General features: G+C 41.6%; 1 protein-coding gene across 5 annotated transcripts in view; it reads right to left on the reverse strand.

The window, feature by feature from the left end:
* The window catches only part of MDFIC (MyoD family inhibitor domain containing), a 205,289-nt gene that overhangs the window by 70,109 nt on the left and 109,937 nt on the right, over positions 1 to 25,243 (reverse strand). For all 5 annotated transcript variants that reach the window (XM_077472104.1, XM_077472101.1, XM_077472103.1 and 2 more), the window contains exon 3: positions 4,124 to 4,246. In XM_077472104.1, the coding sequence (XP_077328230.1) occupies positions 4,124 to 4,246 (123 nt within the window). The remainder of the gene's footprint in view (positions 1 to 4,123; positions 4,247 to 25,243) is intronic.

A 25,243-nucleotide genomic window follows, 5' to 3' on the forward strand; every position in this document is an offset into this window, starting at 1 on the left:
TTCCAGATGCTTTTCTGCATGCATTTTTTCTGGAACTGGAAAACACTGGAACTACAAGCACTGATGTGAACTATGCCATTGAAAACCATATAACCTACTATCTATACATTTTAATGCAGTAAAAAAACGCACTGGACTGCATGTGGTGTGAACTAGCCCTTAGGAAAAAAAATTAAGTGCACAAAGAAGCACCTACCTCAATTACAGTAACAATAAGAAAATGAAGCATAACCCACCATAGCCAACCTTACAAATACAAAACATCAGAGAATTAACAATATGACAACTTATCAACTGTGGCAATTAACAATTTAGCCTATCTAACCTATATGCAGGCATCTCTGTATTAAAACAGGGATTTAAACACAATACCTGACATTAAAAGCATGTAGGTTATGGTTAAAAGGGAATAAAAGGGTTAAAGGGGAATAAAGCAATCAAAAAGCCTTTACTTCAACTATTCCTTTGTTCATGAGAGTGGGCAGAGCCATGTAAATTATTACTTCACACCCTGTTGGCCAGATACACATCCCGAACTCCTGGTGTATTAGTGCAAATGTATCCTAATATTTCACAGCCAATTTCCCCAAGCGGCATACAGTTGTTTCAGGCTATTTGGTCATGATTATTGCATGTATAAAAATTATGGCTGCTATGAAATAGGGATAGAGATCCAACAAGTTTGCATAACCATAGAAGATATGGGGAGAAGCTACAACTCATGTACCTGGAACAATAGGAATTGGATCTACAGACATCTTTTAGCTAAGCACAAAGCCAGGGGTTTCTGCACTTTTCACTAAAACCCTCAATCACTAACAGACTCCAAGATACCATATTCAAAATTCTAACTGTCCTCCCCAAATTGTTTCCAAGTGTCTCAGATGGCAATATAACATAGATTAGGGGAACCATATTTACACATTTACACATGCTCTGGTCTTGCCCCAAACTTCAGCCCTTCTGATTAGCCTCAGATGATACACAGAGGTAAATGAAATCTCCCTACATGAGTTTTACTTGCTTATCTGCAGTCTTCTCTTGTCCACAACCCTTTAAAAGAGCACAATTGTGTTCAAATACTTCTGCATCTGTGAGAAGTACAGAGAATGCAATGGAGAGCTGCAGTTACAGCCCTTATACACTGTGAGAGAGCTTATTGAAGGAAAGGGACAACCCCCCCCCCCCCCCTTTCACATAGGCAGAGGAACAAATGAACATGCAGGACTGTATTCTGAATAGACATGATGTATGCTTATCTCCCTCCCTGTCACAAATTGTATCTTATGTGTCGGGAAAACGTCTCAGAAGTGACTCCTGCAGATAACAGAGGAACAAAGCACCAGAGACTACTCACTTCTGGAGGGTTCTTCCTTCTTTCTCCTACACAACTCTCATATGAAAACATAACACAGATCTGTCATCCAACACCTTCTCAAAAGCACCAAAGCCTGTATCCCACTGAAATAGGGGGACTCCTATCCCTCTTTGATATGCAAAGTGGAGGAGATGAGAGAAATAGAGGACCTCATACTCTCATCCCAAAGTAAACACAACATATACTGCAATACATAGTTTTATTGGATTTTTTATTTTCCTGGATGAAGGTAAGACTGATTTTCAAAAGGTTCCTAAATTCTGTTGCCCCACTTATTCACAGCACAGAGAACTTTTTCTCACCCCTTACTTTTTTTAAGCACTTTTTCTTACCCTTTATGAGTCTCCATTTCTTTTGCACCTCTGTCCTTGACTTGCCTTTCTCTCACATGATACTGTGACCCCCTTACTTCTCTTATCTTATCTATTTCCTGAAAAACAGATATCAGGGTCATTGTGCCCTCTGTTTAACTGCCACAAGATACTCCTCCCTGGCATTTTCTCCAACCTCCTTCTACACATTTACCTCCCTCACCTTTGTGAATGTTGCCTGGAAGTGGTATTTTCAGACAATAGGCAATAGGAAACTTAGTTGTTGCAACCACTACTGTCAGGTTGAGCTTTATTTTCTTTTGTATTATTCTTCTTAGCAGACCATTCATGGAAACTTCACTCTCTGCTATTCCCAATGAAAAATTAATATAAAAACCACTGGCCAAATAAAAACAAAAATGTCAAACTCTTACCTTGACCCCTAAATTTGGCCTGTTTCCATAAGCACTAGTGACATTACTAATACTCAACACAGTCTACCAGGAATGTTGAAGATTCTAAATCTCAGAAGAATGCTCAATTGCAGGGTACTGTACATTGTGGACACTAGTGAGGAAAGCCACTGTCCACTGTTCATGACCACACACAAAGAACTGAACAAGCGCCTAGAATGGACCACAAAACTGGGGGAAAAAAACAAGGCTGTGAGCGTGCACATGAGCATGCATGTTTGAATAAGCTTTGGTGCCCAGTGGCCTTTTTAAAGCACTGTATGACTGAAGATCATTGCCAAGTGGTCATTAACTTTTGTGACCCATGACGAGACCATGCATGTTAATGTGATATACCCAGTTTGCCCTCGATTCTTCCGGTACCTGATCTCTGGCTTGTTTCTTGACTCCACACCTTGCTTATCCCTTTGGCGCGTCTTCTGCCCATCTGATACTGACCTTGGCCTGGATTCCATTTATGTTCTCATCTAACCCTATACCTCTGCTGTCTACCCACTGCCAACTTCTGCCTGTCTGACCACATTCCTGCATCCTGCTTCTGCAAGCCATGTGATGACATCCAGCAAGAGTTCATCTTCTTCAGCTTACTTACTACTGCACTTGCAACTCCATGTCCTGTCCTACCCTGTCTTCAACCTCAGGGGACGAACAGGACAGGAGATGTAAAGGTGTGTCCTCTCATCAGTTTGGCCTTTACCAAGTAAGTGACAGCCACCAAAACACCTTTAACAACTTAGAAAAAGTCACAGGCTTCAGTGACTGAAACTGGAGTGACTATGAATAATGTAACTGTTGTCCAGGTACTTCAGTAGACACTAAACTAGGTCACATGGACCCAGAAGCGGTCTTCCCTGGCCGGAAATATTTTTAATGCAAAACAAGAAGGGTATAGAATGTAATAATAGTTAATGAATTCCTATGATAATTTTTTTTTTTTTTACAAAACAATGATGGATGATGGATTGATGTATATAGTAAATGCACATCATATTAAAATTTGTAAGCCATTATGCTGGCCATACACTGATTGAAATCCGGCCGTTTCAGAAGGGACTGTCTGAATTTTGATCAGTGTGTGCCTGTCCCTGCTTTACAGAAGTCGACTCCTGTCAAAAGGACACGCTGGAAAATGTTTCTTGGCCTCTGAACAGTGTATTCTGACAACAGCAAGTCCCACTGTTAGAATACAATGTCCTGGCTGGTGGGAGTAGGAGATTCCCCTATCCACCTTGTTTCGGTGCACAGAGGATTCTGCTTCTTTTTTTTGGGGGGTTTAACGTGTTGGCTTAAAAAAAAAAAGAACTTCCTATGGCCGACTTAAGTATTAGCAAAACAATAGCTATAATTTACAAATGTGACTATACCGACCTTTCCAAAATTCTTAAAGTATAACTAAAGGCAAAACTTTTTTTTAGATTTAGATGAAGTAGAGAGGGATTAGAACACCTATCAGTTTTTATTGCTGTCTGTGCCCCCATTAAGGAGATCCCCCTTTCTATTTTAAGTTTATTCTTGAAAGAAAAAGTAAAAGAAAATGTTGGGTTCTCCCCAGAAAAATAGAAGAGGGGACATTTTCCAATGGGGACACTAGTTCTGTTGACCTGGGGTCCCCAAAGAATGCCCTTAATTTGCAGGGATTTTCTCTCACTTCCTGTTTGGTTATGGGACAGGAAGTGAAAGACACATTATATTTTCCATTTGAGCAGCACACAACCTAATTTATTCAATTTTGCCATAATGTTCTTTATATTATCCTCTGTAAATTCTGTAACCAAACCTCTGTGTATCTTCTGTTATTCTCAGGCATGAAGAGCGACCTATCTCCACAGTTCTCTTTCCAGAATAAAAATTACAGGTGAAGTAATAAGCATGCTTCTTCAACAATGTTACCAAGTAACACACCTGTGCTGTGTTAGTAAGTTGCTGTTTGGTACATATAAGAACAAGTTTAAAATACTTACATTGAATTATGGTATCACTTCTATTCCCCAAAACAGAACCAACTTCTAGATCTGTCTGAACACCTTTATTCTTGAAAGATTGATTTGTATCTTCCACATCCAAATTTCCAGTTTCACATTTTTCTAAAAGAGAAAGCAACAATTCAGAATTGATTTGACAATTCTTTAATGGGCAAAGAATATGTTGACCAGTTCATTAGTGCTGTTTATTGCAGTCCAGACAGAGCGACTTCTTTCTACTAGCATCTGGACTACAGGAACAGAGAAATTCCAATTTTCTATTGAGCAGAAGTTTATGCAACTAGGAGGGGGCTTACCTGATCCATTGTCTGCAATTAAATGGAAATTAAGCACTGAAATTTTATTTTCAGGTATACAGACATTTTTTCCACAATGATGGTTTATTCATCTGTACTTTATTTGGCTTGTTCAACAACACAACAAAAATGTTCAGAGTAGAGTGACAACGATCAAGTTATCTGAATGACTGACACAGACTGCTGCAATTTGAACTATAGGATCCCAAGCAGGGCCACTTTTGATTCTGGTGGATATTTCTTAATATCAATTTAAACTAAGTACATTAGTTACAAAGTTTATTAAACATCATTCTTAAAAAATCGATTTTAGGACATTTAAAAGCCTAATAGGTCACACACACACGTCCAGTCTTCCACTCAAGGATAGAACCCCACTAACCGACACAATCCCTTATATATGGGAAGAAAAAAAAACTTCTGGCAGATTTATTATCTCCACATTTGTGACACTGATGGGAACTGATGAGGTGGCACTGATGGGCACTGATGAGGCTGCACTGATGGGCACTGATAGGTGGCACTGATAGGTGACACTGATAAGGAGCACTGGTGGGCACTGTTGGGACTGCTATCAGTGTACATGTCCCTTTTACACAAGCTCTCTTCTCTCCTCATGCTGTCAGTGTGAGGAAACTAGTGCCAATAACCTGCTTCTGTTTACATCTGTGATTAGACACATCTGATCACATGGTAAAGAGCCACTGATTGCCTCTTTACCTCAAACTGTGACCAGCAGTGTCTGGAGGATACTGTGATCATAGAGCAGGCATCGATCACGGGAAGTCATCATATGAAGGTCTCCCTGAACTAGCTGGCCATACTGTAGCCGTCATTCAGCTATAGCATGGTCAGCAAGTGGTTCAGCAGCATTAAAATTAAACCCAAAACACAAACAAACATGTATTATATTGCAGCTTACCGATTCTTTAACCACTTCAGCCCTGGAAAGATTTACCCACTTCCTGATCAGGCCATTTTTTGTGATACAGTACTACATCAATTTAACTGACAACTGCGCAGTCGTGCAACGCTGCACCCAAACAAAATTGATGTATTTTTTTTCCCCGCAAATAGAGCTTTCTTTTGGTGGTATTTTATCACCTCTGTGTTTTTATTTTTGTTCTATTTCTATTGCTATTTTGTGCCATTTCTAAAAAAAAAAAAAAAAAAATTAAAAAATAATGTATTGATCAGTTTAGGTTTAGTTTAGATATGTATTCTGCTACATATTTTTGGTAAAAAAAAACTAAAAATAGAAATAAAAAAAAAAAATCACACTAAGTGTATATTGATTGGTTTGCACAAAAGTTAGCGCATCTACAAAATAGGGTATAGATTTATGGCATTTTTATTATTTATTTATTTTTTACTAGCAATGGCGGTGATCAGTGATCTTTAGTAGGACTGCGACATTACGGTGGACAGATCGGACACCAAACTAACATTTTAGATACTTTTTTGGGGAACCAATGACATTATTACAGAATCAGTGCTAAAAATATGCACTGTTTTGTACTAATGACACTGGCAGGGAAGGGGTTAATATCAGAGGCGATCAAGGGGTTAAATGTGTTCCCTGCAGGTGTTTTCTAACTGTATGGGGGACTGTGTGACTGGGGAAAAACACAGATCCGTCTTCCTGCTTAGAAGAATGACAGGATCCGTGATCTCCCCCATCAGAATGGAGATCTGCCTGGTTTACACAGGCAGATCCCCATTCTGTCACTGCGGGGAACAATCGTGCGTGGCCAGAGGACATCGAGTCCGCCGGACCTGCTGACTGGCTCCCCCGCTGGCCAATGGGAGTGCATGCTTCCGGTGGCGGGCACGCGCCCAGAAAAGCTTGTTCCCGAGCCGATGTACAGCTACAGCGATTCACAGTATAATGGCACCAGCTGGTCGGAAAGCGGGTAATGTGGTGGCTGCATTCGTTTTTTTTAAGCTTCCTTTTTTTTCCAGATAACATTTTAGTCAAGGTTTTACAATTTTACAACAAACCACAAAAGTAAATAAACAATAAAAAAAACACAATACAATGCACTTTGATAGCCATACATTTCCATAGTACTAGTACAAAAGATTTAGCACTACAAAATAGCACTACAAAAATAATAACAAGGCCAATTAAGGCCAATTAACCAAAAATCAGTTCAATATACAAATAGAGAGGTAACTTTCACAGCCTTATTGCATTAATGACTTTACTCAAAGTTCTCGATGCTTAGAATTACGACTAAAGCCTCGAGCACACGATCGGATGTTCATCCGGGAATTGTGTGATGAGAGACTGTTTGCTTAAAATCCAACCGTTAGTACACGCTATAAGACAATTGTTGTCCAACTTTCCGCAAACAAATGTTGGATGGCAGGCTAGTAAATTTTCAGTGGACAATGGTCTGTTGTCAGATTTTCCTATCGTCTGTACACAAATCCGTAACACAAAAGTCCAAAGTACAAACATGCATGCTTGGAAGCAAGGACTAGTCGCAAGCGGTCGGTCTTGTAAACTAGCGTTCGTAGTGGAGAAAATGCAGCAAATTATGCAGTCTCGAAATGCAGCGCACATTGTCTTGTTCTTTAACCACTTACAGACCGGACCATTTTGCTGGTCAAAGACCAGACCACTTTTTGCGATTCGGCACTGCGTGGTTTTAACTGACAATTGCGTGGTCGTGCGACGTGGCTCCCAAACACAATTGACGTCCTTTTTTTCCCACAAATAGAGCTTTCTTTTGGTGGTATTTGATCACCTCTGCGGTTTTTATTTTTTGCGCTATAAACAAAAATAGAGCGACAATTTTGAAAAAAACACATTATTTTTTACTTTTTGTTATAATAAATACCCCCCAAAAATATATAAAAAAACATTTTTTTCCCTCAGTTTAGGACGATACGTATTCTTCTACATATTTTTGGTAAAAAAAAATTGCAATAAGCTATTATTGATTGGTTTGTGCAAAAGTTATAGCGTTTACAAAATAGGGGATAGTTTTATGGCATTTTTATTAATATTTTTTTTTTTACTAGTAATGGCAGCGACACATCGGACATTTTTGACACATTTTTGGGACCATTGTCATTTATACCGCAATCACTGCTATATAAATGCAGTGATTCCTGTGTAAATGACACTGGCAATATTCTACACAATATTTTTTTTATCGTGCATTAAAAAAAGAAAAAAAAAAGCAAATCGGAAATGCTATCTGCCATCCAAATATAAAGAGTGCATTCTATGCATACAAAAATATAGAAAATATAACAAATACAATCATTATTCCAAAAAAAAAAAAAGGAAATTAGTAATTGACGAAGGGCTGAAAATCCCCAGTCCAGCAGGCTTGTTGGAGGTCTTGTGGCAGGTATCGCCATGCTTCTGTGGTGGGTGGGGTGGCTGTGGAGGTGGGGCCTTAAAAATTTCAAGAGCCATCAGCACGCCCACAGACGACCAAGCTGCAGCCTCTTCAGTTGGGCCTGCCACTGCAGGTTCCATGTCACCTGGCAGTGAGGCAAGGTAGCTAGTCACATTCCTCCTTAAAACTTGCAGAGTGCCATGGTTGACTGGAGTCAAAAACAGTGGGAAACGACTCGATAGGATGCCAAAGGCAGTTTTTAACCACTCTTCTGGCACAAGAGAGTCTGTAATTGAAGATTCTCTGCTCTGGGGTGAGGTTCCTCATAGGAAATGGCTTCATCAAGTGTTCTCCCAGATTGGGAGGAAGAACGGGGTGCTAATGTAAACAAGCATCTCCCCTGTTCTGCCTAGTGACAGTGTCACTGATCTCTGCTCCCTGTGATCGGGAGCACAGATCAGTGACATGTCACCCTCCCCAATGGTTAGAAACACACCCCAGGACACACTTAACCCTTACCCTTCCCCCTAGTGGTTAACCCCATTCACTGCCAGTGTAATTTACACAGGAATCAGTGCATTTGTATAGCACTGATTTCTGTATAAATGACAAATGTGTCAAAAATGTCCGATGTGTCCATCATAATGTCGCAGTCATGATAAAAATCGCAGATTGCCGCCATTACTAGTAAAAATAGGATTTTTTTGTACTCACCAAAAAATCCCTTTCTCTGTAATTCACGGACCGACACAGCTCCTCTGTTAGGGCATTATGCCCTATTACTAGGAGATACTAAGCATTAGTTGTAATACAACACTCAGAACTCTTAGTTCTGCCCAGGGGGCGGTCTCTTGGGCAACAACCCCCCAGCCTGCCATGCAGTCATCAGTACATCAGTACATCAACAAGCAGTATAACGTAAAGAGAAAAAGGAGGAGCGGGTGCTGTGTCGGTCGGTGAATTACAGAGAAAAGGATTTTACGGTGAGTACAAAAAATCCTATTTTCTCTTATATTCTGACGTCGCCGCCGGGTTGCGGACGTACGCAGGAGAGGGGGATGCCATACACGGGGAGGAAAGGGCAAATATGGATATATGAGGATATATAAAAGGGCAAATATGGATATATGAGGATATATAAAGATGGCGCCCGGTGTGTCTGTCCATGTTGGTGCGCATGCCCTGTTCCCATCGGGTCACAGCAGTCACCCGGAAGAGTCTGATGGACACACCAAGATGGCGTGCATGGTGTCCAGATATGGTAGCGCGCATGCACATCAGTCATCCATCAACAGGGATAACCAAACCCCGGAAGTGGTGTGAATATCATCACAACCTAACCACGCGCATGCGCCTTACCTGCAAGGGTAAGATGAGTAGACGGGAACAAGGAAGCAAATCGTGAACACCTATATAAAGGCGCCATCAACCAAGATGTGGGAATCCATGCACGGAGGAAAAACACTCACCTCTGAGGCACCCCCACTCTCTGTATAAATTCCACTGAGAAACTCTTCAACCAAAGGAAAGAGCCAATGCTAAATAGGGATAGATGCCCATGCCCCCCTCTCTAAAGATCCCCTCTTCCCAAAAGATAGGCATAATATGCATGAAATGGCTGATTAAATATTCACGAATAGAATGCCCTGGGCATTCGTATGACCTACCCAAGAAGGAATCCGAACCGATAACCACCACCTCCACAGACCGGGCTATAGTTACATCAACCAAATTCACCATATAGGTTTAGAAGCATCGAGATCGAATTTGGACAAATAAGGAAAAAAAAAATAATTGGTAATAAAAATTTCAGAAAACACTTGTAACTTAGAGCATCGTTAAGTCCAGGATATTGTAATGCAGTTAATTCATAAATCCACCTGGTTTCCTGTTGCAGGAGGATCTTATCATAATCATCCCCTCTCGGACCAGGTGGAACATGTTCTAACGCAAAAAAATGCATCTTACTGCTGTCAAAATTATGATTCATGCCAACATGGCGACTGATTGGAGTTTCCATGCATTTTTTGAGAATAAGGGAGACGTGGTCTCTAATCCTGCAGAAAAACTGTCTTTTTGTTTTGCCGATGTAAAAAGCGTCACATTCGCATTGCATTATATACACAATGCCAATGGACTGTCAATTGACAGAAAAATTGGGTTTATGAATACGACCATTGGGTAAGGTAATAGAGCGAGCCGCATAGATGTATCTACAAAAGCTACACCTGTGACACGGTCGCGTACCTTTATTCGATTCATGGAGACCCCCCCCAGGTGGGGTATAATGGCTTTGGACTAGCTTATCCTTCAGAGATTTGGACCGTCTGAAGGTGATCTCTGGGTAAGGCTTAAGATGTTTTGCAACTTTATCATCCCATAGGAGGAGGTGCCAATATTTGGTCAGGATGTCTCGCACCTGTTTATGTTGTCCCGAGAAAGTTGTAACCAGTCTGACTCCAGATCCCCATTCATATTTATTTCTGTTTTTTGATTTATGTAGTAAAGTGTGTCTCTGCTGATTTTTAGCTATGCAATAAGCTTTTTTAAGGCTGGTGCGACTGTATCCCCGCTGCAATAGCCGTAGATACAGTGCACGAGCTTCTTTATCAAAATCCTCAGTAGAGCTACAATTTCGCTTCAACCGTAGGTACTGTCCATACTGCACGCTTGAAACTAGTGGTGCAGGATGTGATGAAGTTGCATGTAGAAGCGTATTTCCTGGTGAAGGTTTATGATAGAGAGTAGTGCCAATGCTACCGTCTTCATTGACAAAGATCTGAACGTCCAAAAACGTTAGTCTAGACTGACTAAACTCATACGTAAACTTCAAATTGTAACTGTTAGTTTTTAAACTTTCAAGAAAATCAATAAGGGATTCTTTCGAACCAGACCAAATAAAGAAAATGTCATCTATGAATCGTCGCCATAACGGCAAGGATTCCATGAAAATCTGCATATCATCCTGATAAAACAGGTCGCAACCTGCAACCTGTACCCCCCAGGTACAGGTTGGCATATGAAGGCGCACATTTGGTCCCCATAGCCACACCCTGCACCTGGAGGAAGTGGGAATTGCCAAACAGAAAAATGTTATTTGTCAAAATAAATCTCAACAAGTCAAGAATGAATGTATTGTACTGGTCTGAAACATCACTACTCTCCCTGATGAAGCCCTCCACAACTGCTAATCCCCAAGCATGGGGGATGGAGTTGTAGAGGGCCTCAACATCCAAAGAAACCAGCCAGGACCCTTTCTGGATATCAACCCCATCCAGGGCCCTGAGTAAATCCCTTGTGTCCTGCAGATATGATGCCAACCCCTCCACATGTGGCCTTAAAAAAATCATCTACCAATTGGCTGGCTTTTTCTGTTAGAGATCCATTCCCCGAAACAATAGGGCGACCTGGGGGTTTGGTAGAATTCTTATGTATCTTAGGAAGCACATATAGGGTCAGTGTACGTGGTGAGGTAACATTAAGAAATTGCCACGTCTTCTTAGTAATTAATCCAGACCGGTATGCTGATCCAATCAGATGTGAATATCTAGTAGACGTTAAAGTAAGATGACTAGGGGATACCTTTCTATACCAATCTTGATTACATAAAATGTTCTGGACCATGCTTTCATACTGTTGGGTATTTATAATTACCAAGTTCTCCCCTTTATTTAATAATTATGTTAGAGTTTTGGTGTAAGGACCTTAATGCATCTACCTGACATGGAGTTAGATTGGAACTAGGTGGACTTTTCCACCTGGTTTCAGAAATTTCTTTGGTGACTTGGCATGTGACTGCCCATACATTAGGATTACCCTGTAAGGAAGGAAAGGTGCGAGATTTGAGTTTATACTCTGGTGGTTTGGATAGTTTTGGGTCGACCATGTGGAGAGGCACAGCCTGATCGCTCTTAGCTCGAGCAGATTGATCGGCAACTTGGATTCTTCCGCCGACCAGAGGCCCTGAACCGATTGAACCCCCATCACTCCACCCCAGCCAGATAGGCTGGCGTCTGTTTTGTTAACACTGTCCACTTCAGAGGTAGGAACGACTTCCCAGACTGAATCACCGGGGACCTCAGCCAGCAGATCAGTGAATCTTTGACTGACTGGCTCACCTGGATCTGTCGATCCAGGGAGAACTGAGATTTGTCCCATTTTGTCAAAATCTCTTTCTGCAGGACTCTGGTGTGGAACTGGGCACATGGTACTGCTTCGAAGGAGGCTACCATGAGCCCCAGTACTCCCATGCAGAAGGGGAGCGATGGCCACTTGCGGTTCATTTTTACCACGGATCTGAGAGTCTGCAGTTTGTCTGAAGGGAGAACACTCTCGCTTCCCTAAAGTCCAGCAGCAAGCCCAAGTACTCCAGATGCTGGGTCTGTACAATCACCAACTTCTTAAGGTTCAACAGCCAACCAAATTCTTGCAGGGTCTGCATGGTGATCGCCACATCCTCCTCTAATTCTGAGGCAGAAGATGCCCTCAGGAGGAGATTGTCTAGGTATCCCATGATCGCGATCCCACATTGCCACAGCAACGCCAAAACTGGAGCCAATACCTTGGTAAAGACTCGGGGGGCTGATGCCAGACCAAAAGGGAGAGCCACAAACTGGTAGTGGGCTTCCCCCCCTGCAAATTGCAGAAACTTTTGATGCTGAAGGCATAAGGGTATGTGCAGGTACGGGAGTCCCCTTGATGGAGTGCAGCGACTACTGAGCGAACTGATTCCATTCTGAACCTCTGCACTTTCACAAAGTGATTGAGGGCATTTAGGTCCAAGATTCGACGTACCCCTTCCTTCTTGGGAACTACAAACAGATTTGAGTAGAATCCCTGGAAACGTTCCAATTCCGGAATCAGTACAGCCACCCCGTGACTCAGCAGGTCCCTCACTGCCCCCAAGAGTGCCTCCTGGAGAGTCGGGGTTACTGGTTTGCTGGAGGGGAAGAATCTGTTTTGCGGCCAAGAGAGAAACTCTATCTTGTAGCCGGAGGAAATCAGATCGCAGACCCATTGGTCGGATAGTCGAGAGGACCTCCGGGCTGCAAACTCCAGAAGGCGACCCCCCACCCGAGACATGGGTGAGGACAAACCTTCATGTGGTAGCACTTTTGTTCGCAGGGGAGTAGGAGTAGGGTATTCTTACCACCAGTGGCATTTTTAATAATGTCATCCAAAGAGGCTCCAAGAGCCAGTCGCCAAGGAATGGAAGACACTGCTGACACTGAAGCCCTGGATAACAGAGGAAGAGTATCCAGGGCCACGTCACAAACATACTTAAGGCCTTGTACTAGTTGGTCTGCTAGTTCCACGCAGACAGGAGAAGCCTGTTGCTCTCCCAATTCGCAGTGCAACAGTTTTGCCCACTCAGTGTGTGCGACACAAGTGCGGACGCCAGTACTGGTCGCACGGCGGACCCCACAATCGTAAACAAGGAACGAGACACTGCCTTGGCCTTCCTGTCGGTGGGATCCTTAAATGCAGGACTCCCCTCTACCGGGATCGTGGTTACTTTATTTAACCTGGATACTGGAGGGTCCACGACCGGAGGAGCCGACCACTTCTTGAGAAGGCTTTCCTCAAAAGGGTAACACACCGCTATGGATTTGGGGACCTAAAAGGTCCATTGCAGGTAAGTCAGATACGGGAACACCTCAGGTGAATGTGCTGGCTTGTGGGAACCAAATCAGCAGAGGGATCTGCTGGCTTCTGAATCTTTAGGGCATCACGCACAGCTGTGATAAGTGCTCCAACAACCGCTTTGTCGTGCACGGACCCAGACAGGGACTGTGCATAACATCAGCATGGCCTCACAGACACCTTCCAGGGGCATGAAGAACAGAAACCAGGACACAGCTAGCCAGCGCAACACCCCCCCCCCCCCCGGGTGAAAGCCCCCCGGAGAGCCCCTGCATAGATACACACACACCGCTCAGCAGCCACATGCAGCATCCCCCACAGGAGGGGGGAGGGAACATAGGGACAGGGAGAGAAGTGAGGGAGGTGAGGGACCCCGAATAGACCTCCCAGGGAATGCCCAGCTGCTCAGCCCCGCCAAGGCAGGGAGAGCTGTACTTACCAGTCCTGAAGAGCTGAGAGACATTCCATCACAGACCCACTCACTGATTAGTACAGGGTGGCTGCTGGCCCAGCATACTGTGACATAGACATCAGTAGCCCCGTCATATGTATGCCACGGAGCATAAAAGCTCACCGACCATCTATGGAGCTGAGATTTCGTCGTGGTCTGCCTAGCGCGTAACTGCGGCCTGCACACGCACGCACGAGTATTCAGCCTGTCACCCAGCTGGCTGTTGATAGTACATCACAGGATCAATCATCTAGCGCAAAAAGTCACACTTCTGTGGAAAAAAGCACGGACCGATGGGCACGCAGTTTTCCTAGGTCCTTCTCCTTCACTAGGCAAAATAAAACTGATGACTGCATGGCAGGCTGGGGGGTTGTTGCCCAATGGCACAGCCCCCTCGGCGGAACTAAGAGTTCTGAGTGTTGTATAACAACTATTGCCTAGTATCTCCTAGTAATAGGGCATAACAACCCAATGGCTAAGAGAGGAGCTGTGTCAGTCGGTGAATATAAGAGAAAAAAAAAGATGAATAAAAATGACATAAAACTATCCCCTATTTTGTAAACGTTATAACTTTTGCGCAAACCAATAAATAAACGATTATTGCATTTTTTTTTACCAAAAATGTGTAGAAGAATAAGTATTGGCCTAAACTGAGGGTAAACTATTTTTTTTATATATTTTTGGGGGATATTTATTATAGCAAAATGTAAAAAATAATGTCTTTTTCAAAATTGTCACTCTTTTTTTGTTTATAAATTTAAAAACGCAGGTGTGATAAAATACCACCAAAAGAAAGCTCTATTTGTGGGAAAAAAAGGGACGTCAATTTTGTTTGGGATCCACGTTGCACGACCGCGCAATTGTCAGTTAAAGCGACGCAGTGCCAAATCGCAAAAAGTGCTCTGGTCAAGAAGGGGGTAAAATCTTCTGGAGCTGAAGCGGTTAAAGGGAAAAACTTACCCAAATATAGTCCTTCCGCAATACTTGAATAATGGCTGAGCAAGTGTCTGGAATAATTAGACCCAGAGCCTGGGGGGAGATGCCAGTGGTAAACTTGAGATCCTGGAGACTTCTCCCCGTCGCCAAGTAACGCCTTTGCTCTGGAGTGATTGGCCAACAATTGTTTATCGTTTGTATGCAAGACAAGTTCACGGCACACGCCCTTTGGACAAAAGTCTGACGCGTTGTTAGTCAACAATCTGATCGTGTGTACAAGGCTTAAGGCGCCATACACACATTCGATTTTCTGCATATTTTTGTCTTCAGATTTACCAAAACCATATAATATGAGGTCAAACCTTAACCATTTCAATTTGTTTGTAAAGTTGTATCATGTGTATGGGGTTTAAAGCCTTGTACACACGATCAGATTTTCAGCAGGGAATTGTGTGATGACAGACTGTTTGCTTAAAATCCAACCATTAGTATGCTTCTTCAGACAATTGTTGTCCAACTTTCCGCCAACAAATGTTGGATGACAGGCTAGTACATTTTCAGCAGACAATGGTCTGTTGTCAGATTTTTGTATCATGTGTACACAAGTCCATCACACAAAAGTCCAAAGTACAAACACGCATGCTCGGAATCAATGCTCACCAAACACGATATTAGCAGAAGGTGCCCAAAGAGTGGTGCTCAAGGGCTGAAATCCCACGTAATACATCACTAGTATGCAAATCAGGTTCCTGGCATACACCCTTCGGAAAAAAGTCTGATACTCTGTTGGCCAACAATCCGATCGTGTGTACGAAGCCTAAGGCCGCGTACACACGGGCGGATTGTCTGTCCAACTTAGTCCGCTGAACCGTGTTTCAGCGGACAATCCGCTCGTGTGTGGGCTTCAGCGGACTTTTTCAGCGGACTGTCTGACGAACAAAGTCTTACGGAATTTCCGTAATACAGTCCGTTCAAACTTGGTTTTGTCCGTCCAAACTTGGTTTCAGCGGACAGTCCGCTCGTGTGTAGGCAAGTTGGACGAACTAAGTATCGCGCATGCTCAGAAAGGATTTACACGGCCGAAGGTTGCATTGCAGTGTATAGGACGTCGTTTTTCTAGTCCCGTCATACGTGCTGTACACGTCATCACGCACGCTTTCAGCGGACTGTCTGCTCATCGTGTGTGGTCAAGTCCGTTCATTCAAAATTTGGACAGACTGTCTGTCGGATTGTCTGACGAACTTAGTTGGCCAGACAATCCGCCCGTGTGTACGCGGCCTTAGGCAGATTTTTGTCCTCAAATTTACCAAAACCATGTAATATGTGGTCAAACCTTAAGAGTATGAATTTGTATGCAATAAGGTAGACCCTTGTACTACATGGTTTTGTTAAACCTGAAGACAAAAATCTGCAGAAAATCTAATAGTGTGTATGGGGTCTACAAACCACCATTTCTCATAGACCATTCACCATCACTGATGAGAGTAAAAGTATTCTCGCGCCTACCAATGTGTCCTAAAACTAGTGGGGTTGCAGCAAAACACCGGCAGGGGTATACACCCTCCCCAGATTAAGTAATAATGGTTAAGAGATGGTGTTGCGCTCCGACTACATAAATCTAATTAAATTAACATGTGCTCAAATGACAACCAAAACAGTAATAAACTAAAGTGTGGAACTGTATGTTTAAATAAACTCAGACAATGTGCATAAATATTAAAGTGCAATACACCAGGTCACATTGTGCGCTTGACAAAAAACTTGGTATGAGAAATCCTCTATAGATGACAGTGAGATAATATTAAGTATATATCCGAATATATAGATGATATGACAAAAAAAAAAACCTGAGTGTCGTTATAAAAGTGCAAAACAGATCAAAGAATACACAAAATACTAATAATCCATGTGTAGTGTGTCACGTGTCTGAACAAAAATACTAATAGTCCATAAGCAGTGAAATATGTGTTTGAGCAAAAATTCCAAAAACAAAAATAAGGTGAACTATAGTTATATAGAGAGCATATCCATTTAATGATAAAATGCGTCCATTTGGTGATCAACAAAGCAGTATCCTGCGTGCTCCAAAGGCAGGGGGTGGATTCCACCAGTGCTCCTATCCCTGTAATATCCTCACACTAGGTGCAGTAATTACCTTACCTTACTGCTGTAAGGTAAACAGCATTTCAAAAGTGACGCTTGTTGTCCAATGTAGGTTCAGTAGGTGATGTAATCCTGGACTCTCATTCACCGTGGGCACGTTGTAACATGCAGAGAAAGCAAGGGGAACACTCCAATAGTGAAGTACGTATTCACAATTTATTGGGTATAAAACGAAGGTAAGGTACTCACATTTAGAACAATAATAAAAGCACAACTTAAACGAACGCGTGTCACGTTCGCGCTTCCGGACGTCACTTCCGGTGTCCTTACTGGCCAATTGTGTTCCTACGCGTATCGTCAAATGACTTCATCAGGGAATAACAACTGGGGTAAGGGCGAACGTATAAATAGTGTCAGTAATTAGCAGCCATTTTTGTGAAGTCCATTGTGGCCCCATCTACGGCCATTTTCTCGTGGGCTAATATATATAGAGTAATGGTCAATGGACGTGGCAGTGACAGGAAATGTGCAAGCCTCACTTGCGATTATTTTGGGGAGGGTATTTTTTATTGTAGATTATCATTAACTGTTATAGCCCGCTGGGGAATACCCAGGAAACATTATTCTTATTGGCGCAGCCCCGAAGGTAATAACAGAACAACCCTTCTCATTAGCGTACCTGCGCAATAACGTTCGTTTCTAAAATGACATCTAGCATAAAACAACAAAGAGGAAAAGTATAGGCAATACTGGGCGAATATATTAAAATTGAAAGTGATTAAATACAAACAGAAAAGCTACACTAGTAAAACCATAGTCATAAAATTATTATGTGTAAGAGATATCGATAATTATATAAAATCTTAAGGTGTGTGGTATAGCATGGCCAATAATTGGGAATCAGCTATTGGCGATATAAATTATCAACAGATCCATTTAAAAAGCAGTGATGTCTAGGAGGGAGACAGTGATCTAAAACACACTTACGACTATTTACTAGATCACTAGCAGTGTATAAACTGAGTGATATGGGAAAAAGTTAAAAGTTATAGCTAAAATTGTGTGTATATAAGATCAACAATATATTGGACTAGGATGTAAGAATTCCATGATAACGGCCATCATAGATGGTCCTAACGGGAGTCATAATCGATCTCCAAGAGTAACACTAAAAACATAGACTGATTAAAAAAAGGGGAATAAAATATATATAAAAATAGAATAGAATAAGATAGAATATGTAAAAATATCAGAATCACTCTGATATGAGCGTTGTAGTTTAGTATGAGCGGTAGTCATAATCGATCTCCAAGAGTAACACTAAAAACAGAGACTGATTAAAAAAAAAAAAGGGGGAATAGAATATATATAAAAATAGAATAGGATAAGATAAAATATATCAAAATGTCAGAATCACTCTCAATTTAGGAGAGGACACCGGAAAAGAGATCCAAAATTCACATAATAGTAATTTTAAAAACATCCTGACAAAAGAAGCTTATAAATAATGTAGTCAAAAATCACTAATAAAACAATTAAGGTCAAAATCAATATTGAGTCCCTGGGGCGCAAAAGTGTCTAAAGTGAAAATCCATCTAGACTCTGCCTGACTTAGTGTTCTGACCTTATGGCTCCCTCTCCAATGTCTTTTGTAGGGTTCGATACCCCAAAACATAAGCTGGGTAGGGTCCTTGTTATGGTGTGTGCAAAAGTGCCTGGAAACGCTGTGCTTGTCGAAGCCATTAATGATGTTTTTAACATGCTCTTTTATTCGTACCCTTAAAGGTCTTTTGGTGCGGCCTACGTATTGCAAGCCACAACTGCATTGCAACACGTACACCGCTCCCTCGGTATTACAGCATACGAAATCTTTTATTTCGTACGTGTTCCCAGTGCTTGTAGACGTAAAATTAAATTTCTTTTCAGCTGGGCGTTTTGTTTTTAAGCATGAAAAGCACCTTTTACATGGGAAGAACCCTTTACCAGTGAAGAAAGTCAGGCCTGTGGGTGGGGGGTCGGGGACGTTCTTGACTATCTTGTCCCTTAAAGTTTTTGCCTTTTTGTACACAAATTTCGGGTATTCAGGCAACAATTCCTGTAAGTGTACATCTAAGCGTAGGATGTGCCAGTGTTTTCTGATAATCTTTTCAAATTTCTTGTGTTGAGCGTTGTAGTTTAATATAAGCGGTATCCCATCCATCCCTCGTGCCGGGGTGGTTTTATCTCTAATTAGAGTGGTTCGATCCATATTTTCGACTTCTGTAATTTTCTTTCTAATGTCTTCATTGTCATATCCCTTATTTATGAACCTCTGGCCTATCTTTTCAGCCTGCAGGCGGTAGTCCTTAGTGTTTGTACAGTTTCTGCGTAATCTTATCAATTGACCCTTAGGAATATTACACAGCCAGTTGGTGTGATGGCAGCTACCTCTTGGCAAGTAACTATTCCTATCGACATTTTTGAAATGGGTCTTTGTATATAATTTGTTATTATTTTGTGTCACTTCTAGATCTAGGAAAGATATTGATCCGGTACTTACTTCCCAGGATAGTTTAATGTTTCTGTTATTAATATTTAGTCCTTCCAAGAATCTAACTAGGCTGGTTGTTTCGCCTCTCCAGAGTATCAGAATATCGTCTATATACCTTTTATATATAGCCAGTTCTCTGGGTCTGTTGGTATACACCGCTTCATCTTCCCATTGGGCCATGAATAAACATGCCACACTGGGAGCAAATTTGGCTCCCATCGCCACTCCAGTTCTTTGATGGAAGTACTCACGGTTATGCCAAAAATAACTGTTTTTAAGGCAAAAGTCCAGACATTTGACCAAATATTTACGCTGGGAGCACGACAACGTGCTGTACTTTCTTAGGCCCCATTTTACAGCCTCACAGGCTTGATAGTGTTGAATCACCGTGTACAATGAAGAGACATCAACTGATGCCATAGTCCAGGGTCCTTCCTCTTCAGGTAGTTCTTCTAATATTTGCAGTACCTGCTTCGTGTCTCTCAGATAGGCTTCGGTTTTTGTGACCACAGGTTGTAAGAATTTATCTATGTATTCCCCCATTCTAGAGGTGAGGGAGTCAATCCCATTCACTATGGGCCTAAACGGGGGATCAATTTTATCCTTGTGTATTTTTGGTAAGGCGTAAATAATCGGAGTCCTGCATGCCTCTGGAATCAGGTATTTGGCTTCTTTTTTGCTCAGGATATCCTTTTTCAGCCCAAGGTGAACTACCTGTTCAAGTTCTTTCCTACATTTAAACATGGGATTCTTGGTTAGTTTTGTGTATGTAGTGTTATCTCCTAGTAGCTTCTTCATATTATCGCAGTACTGTACTTTTGAGAGGATGACAATTCCTCCGCCCTTGTCGGCGGGTCGGATAACGATATCTTTCCGCTTTGATAGTTTCTTAATCCCGTTTTTCATAAACTTTGGATCCTCACGCTTCTTGATTTTTAGTTCCTTGAGATCTTGTAGCACTACCTTTTTGAATACTTCAACATGTTTATTGTTGGAGACCGTTGGGTTGAACACCGATCTATTCCTTAATTCACTATGTGTCACATCCTGATCCGCTACCTGGATGCGTTTTTTGATGGGATTGCTCGCTAGATATTTTTTAATGTTTAATGTCCTAACATATTTTTGTACTCCTAGATACGTCTCAAATTTGTCCATATTCTTAGTGGGAGCGTATTTTAGCCCTTTATCGAGTACACCTATTTCCTCTTGAGATAAGGGCTGCCCACTCAGGTTGAAGATCCCCTCCCCTTTCAGTCTCTTCTTTGTCTGTAATCTTTTTCCGGCCCTCTTTCCTCTCTTCTTGGTGGACTTCTCCTTATGTCCCTGGTATCGTTTGGACGTCTCTGTGGGTGAGTCTCCATACCTCTCCCTAAAAAAGGCCTATTTTGATAGGCGTCCTGATAGTAATTTTGGCTTCTCCCGTCTCTATTCTCCTCATAGTGGTCTGATATTTTTACATATTCTATCTTATTCTATTCTATTTTTATATATATTTTATTCCCCTTTTTTTAATCAGTCTATGTTTTTAGTGTTACTCTTGGAGATCGATTATGACTCCCGTTAGGACCATCTATGATGGCCGTTATCATGGAATTCTTACATCCTAGTCCAATATATTGTTGATCTTATATACACACAATTTTAGCTATAACTTTTAACTTTTTCCCATATCACTCAGTTTATACACTGCTAGTGATCTAGTAAATAGTCGTAAGTGTGTTTTAGATCACTGTCTCCCTCCTAGACATCACTGCTTTTTAAATGGATCTGTTGATAATTTATATCGCCAATAGCTGATTCCCAATTATTGGCCATGCTATACCACACACCTTAAGATTTTATATAATTATCGATATCTCTTACACATAATAATTTTATGACTATGGTTTTACTAGTGTAGCTTTTCTGTTTGTATTTAATCACTTTCAATTTTAATATATTCGCCCAGTATTGCCTATACTTTTCCTCTTTGTTGTTTTATGCTAGATGTCATTTTAGAAACGAACGTTATTGCGCAGGTACGCTAATGAGAAGGGTTGTTCTGTTATTACCTTCGGGGCTGCGCCAATAAGAATAATGTTTCCTGGGTATTCCCCAGCGGGCTATAACAGTTAATGATAATCTACAATAAAAAATACCCTCCCCAAAATAATCGCAAGTGAGGCTTGCACATTTCCTGTCACTGCCACGTCCATTGACCATTACTCTATATATATTAGCCCACGAGAAAATGGCCGTAGATGGGGCCACAATGGACTTCACAAAAATGGCTGCTAATTACTGACACTATTTATACGTTCGCCCTTACCCCAGTTGTTATTCCCTGATGAAGTCATTTGACGATACGCGTAGGAACACAATTGGCCAGTAAGGACACCGGAAGTGACGTCCGGAAGCGCGAACGTGACACGCGTTCGTTTAAGTTGTGCTTTTATTATTGTTCTAAATGTGAGTACCTTACCTTCGTTTTATACCCAATAAATTGTGAATACGTACTTCACTATTGGAGTGTTCCCCTTGCTTTCTCTGCATGTTACAACGTGCCCACGGTGAATGAGAGTCCAGGATTACATCACCTACTGAACCTACATTGGACAACAAGCGTCACTTTTGAAATGCTGTTTACCTTACAGCAGTAAGGTAAGGTAATTACTGCACCTAGTGTGAGGATATTACAGGGATAGGAGCACTGGTGGAATCCACCCCCTGCCTTTGGAGCACGCAGGATACTGCTTTGTTGATCACCAAATGGACGCATTTTATCATTAAATGGATATGCTCTCTATATAACTATAGTTCACCTTATTTTTGTTTTTGGAATTTTTGCTCAAACACATATTTCACTGCTTATGGACTATTAGTATTTTTGTTCAGACACGTGACACACTACACATGGATTATTAGTATTTTGTGTATTCTTTGATCTGTTTTGCACTTTTATAACGACACTCAGGTTTTTTTTTTTTTTTTTTGTCATATCATCTATATATTCGGATATATACTTAATATTATCTCACTGTCATCTATAGAGGATTTCTCATACCAAGTTTTTTGTCAAGCGCACAATGTGACCTGGTGTATTGCACTTTAATATTTATGCACATTGTCTGAGTTTATTTAAACATACAGTTCCACACTTTAGTTTATTACTGTTTTGGTTGTCATTTGAGCACATGTTAATTTAATTAGATTTATGTAGTCGGAGCGCAACACCATCTCTTAACCATTATTACTTAATCTGGGGAGGGTGTATACCCCTGCCGGTGTTTTGCTGCAACCCCACTAGTTTTAGGACACATTGGTAGGCGCGAGAATACTTTTACTCTCATTTCTGATTTAAATACCCATTCATTCTTGCTGCCACAATGGAAGTCTTTTCCTTTATGGAAAAAAGGAAAATCAACTTAGAGCAGGTTTTTAATAGCTCAGACCCGAATGGCACTAAAAGTGGTGGCCTGGAGAGCCTAATACGCAGGCTAACCCATAACATGGAGAAGAAGGTGAGCCTTTGGTGGGATATAACCACCTTCGAGCAATACCAAAAGGACAAGATAGTCCTTAGACGTCTAAGATGGGACGTCACACCAAATGACGGTCTTACGGACCAAGAATCGATTGATGAATGGTTCGCCTTTTTTAATGGGAAAGGGTTGGAATTACTGGACTTCCTAATCAAAAGGAAGCAAAGAAAACTAAATAGAATAGATCAAACAATAGGAGAAATAAAGGGAGAACTGGAGACACATAAGGATAAGTTGGAACTCACAACTATGATGACACAACTAAATAAAGACCTTGTGAAGAAAGACAGGGAAGTGCAAGCAAGGAAAAGTAAGAAATATATTAGAGATATTAATGATTTTAAAAATGAAGATGTTTTTAAATGGCAAAGACAAGGAGGGATCTCTGATCCTATTTCTACATTTTCCACGCCTGAGAAGAACATGTCACAAGTAAACAGGCTAGAGGGACCACAACAAAATGATCAACAATATATAAACAAAATGGAGGTATCTAGATATCCGAGACAAGAAGAGAGCCGAAATGACTATAATTATTCGACTCCACAGAGGAGTGATAGGAGACCACCTCACCCCAACCAGACCCCACAAAATGGAGGTAAAAAACCATACTGGAAAAACAATAACAATTCTAATAGGAGGGGACAAAATAATAACTACAACAGACCGGGCTATGACCAAAGAGATAACAGAGGCCCACCGCAAGGAGCATATGGACAACGAGGAAGGAGCCCACCACAGAACTATGGAAATGGCCATAGAGACAGTTGGGGCCCACCTCAGGGCCATACCTACTCTCATGACCAATATTCGGTACCGACGTACAATCACTATGCCCCATTAAGGGACCACTATGAGGAGAATAGAGACGGGAGAAGCCAAAATTACTATCAGGACGCCTATCAAAATAGGCCTTTTTTAGGGAGAGGTATGGAGACTCACCCACAGAGACGTCCAAACGATACCAGGGACATAAGGAGAAGTCCACCAAGAAGAGAGGAAAGAGGGCCGGAAAAAGATTACAGACAAAGAAGAGACTGAAAGGGGAGGGGATCTTCAACCTGAGTGGGCAGCCCTTATCTCAAGAGGAAATAGGTGTACTCGATAAAGGGCTAAAATACGCTCCCACTAAGAATATGGACAAATTTGAGACGTATCTAGGAGTACAAAAATATGTTAGGACATTAAACATTAAAAAATATCTAGCGAGCAATCCCATCAAAAAACGCATCCAGGTAGCGGATCAGGATGTGACACATAGTGAATTAAGGAATAGATCGGTGTTCAACCCAACGGTCTCCAACAATAAACATGTTGAAGTATTCAAAAAGGTAGTGCTACAAGATCTCAAGGAACTAAAAATCAAGAAGCGTGAGGATCCAAAGTTTATGAAAAACGGGATTAAGAAACTATCAAAGCGGAAAGATATCGTTATCCGACCCGCCGACAAGGGCGGAGGAATTGTCATCCTCTCAAAAGTACAGTACTGCGATAATATGAAGAAGCTACTAGGAGATAACACTACATACACAAAACTAACCAAGAATCCCATGTTTAAATGTAGGAAAGAACTTGAACAGGTAGTTCACCTTGGGCTGAAAAAGGATATCCTGAGCAAAAAAGAAGCCAAATACCTGATTCCAGAGGCATGCAGGACTCCGATTATTTACGCCTTACCAAAAATACACAAGGATAAAATTGATCCCCCGTTTAGGCCCATAGTGAATGGGATTGACTCCCTCACCTCTAGAATGGGGGAATACATAGATAAATTCTTACAACCTGTGGTCACAAAAACCGAAGCCTATCTGAGAGACACGAAGCAGGTACTGCAAATATTAGAAGAACTACCTGAAGAGGAAGGACCCTGGACTATGGCATCAGTTGATGTCTCTTCATTGTACACGGTGATTCAACACTATCAAGCCTGTGAGGCTGTAAAATGGGGCCTAAGAAAGTACAGCACGTTGTCGTGCTCCCAGCGTAAATATTTGGTCAAATGTCTGGACTTTTGCCTTAAAAACAGTTATTTTTGGCATAACCGTGAGTACTTCCATCAAAGAACTGGAGTGGCGATGGGAGCCAAATTTGCTCCCAGTGTGGCATGTTTATTCATGGCCCAATGGGAAGATGAAGCGGTGTATACCAACAGACCCAGAGAACTGGCTATATATAAAAGGTATATAGACGATATTCTGATACTCTGGAGAGGCGAAACAACCAGCCTAGTTAGATTCTTGGAAGGACTAAATATTAATAA

This window comes from Lithobates pipiens, unplaced genomic scaffold, assembly GCF_037356315.1.
Source record: "Lithobates pipiens isolate NorthernLeopardFrog02 unplaced genomic scaffold, aLitPip1_a1.2 Scaffold_8, whole genome shotgun sequence".
NCBI lineage: Eukaryota > Metazoa > Chordata > Amphibia > Anura > Ranidae > Lithobates > Lithobates pipiens.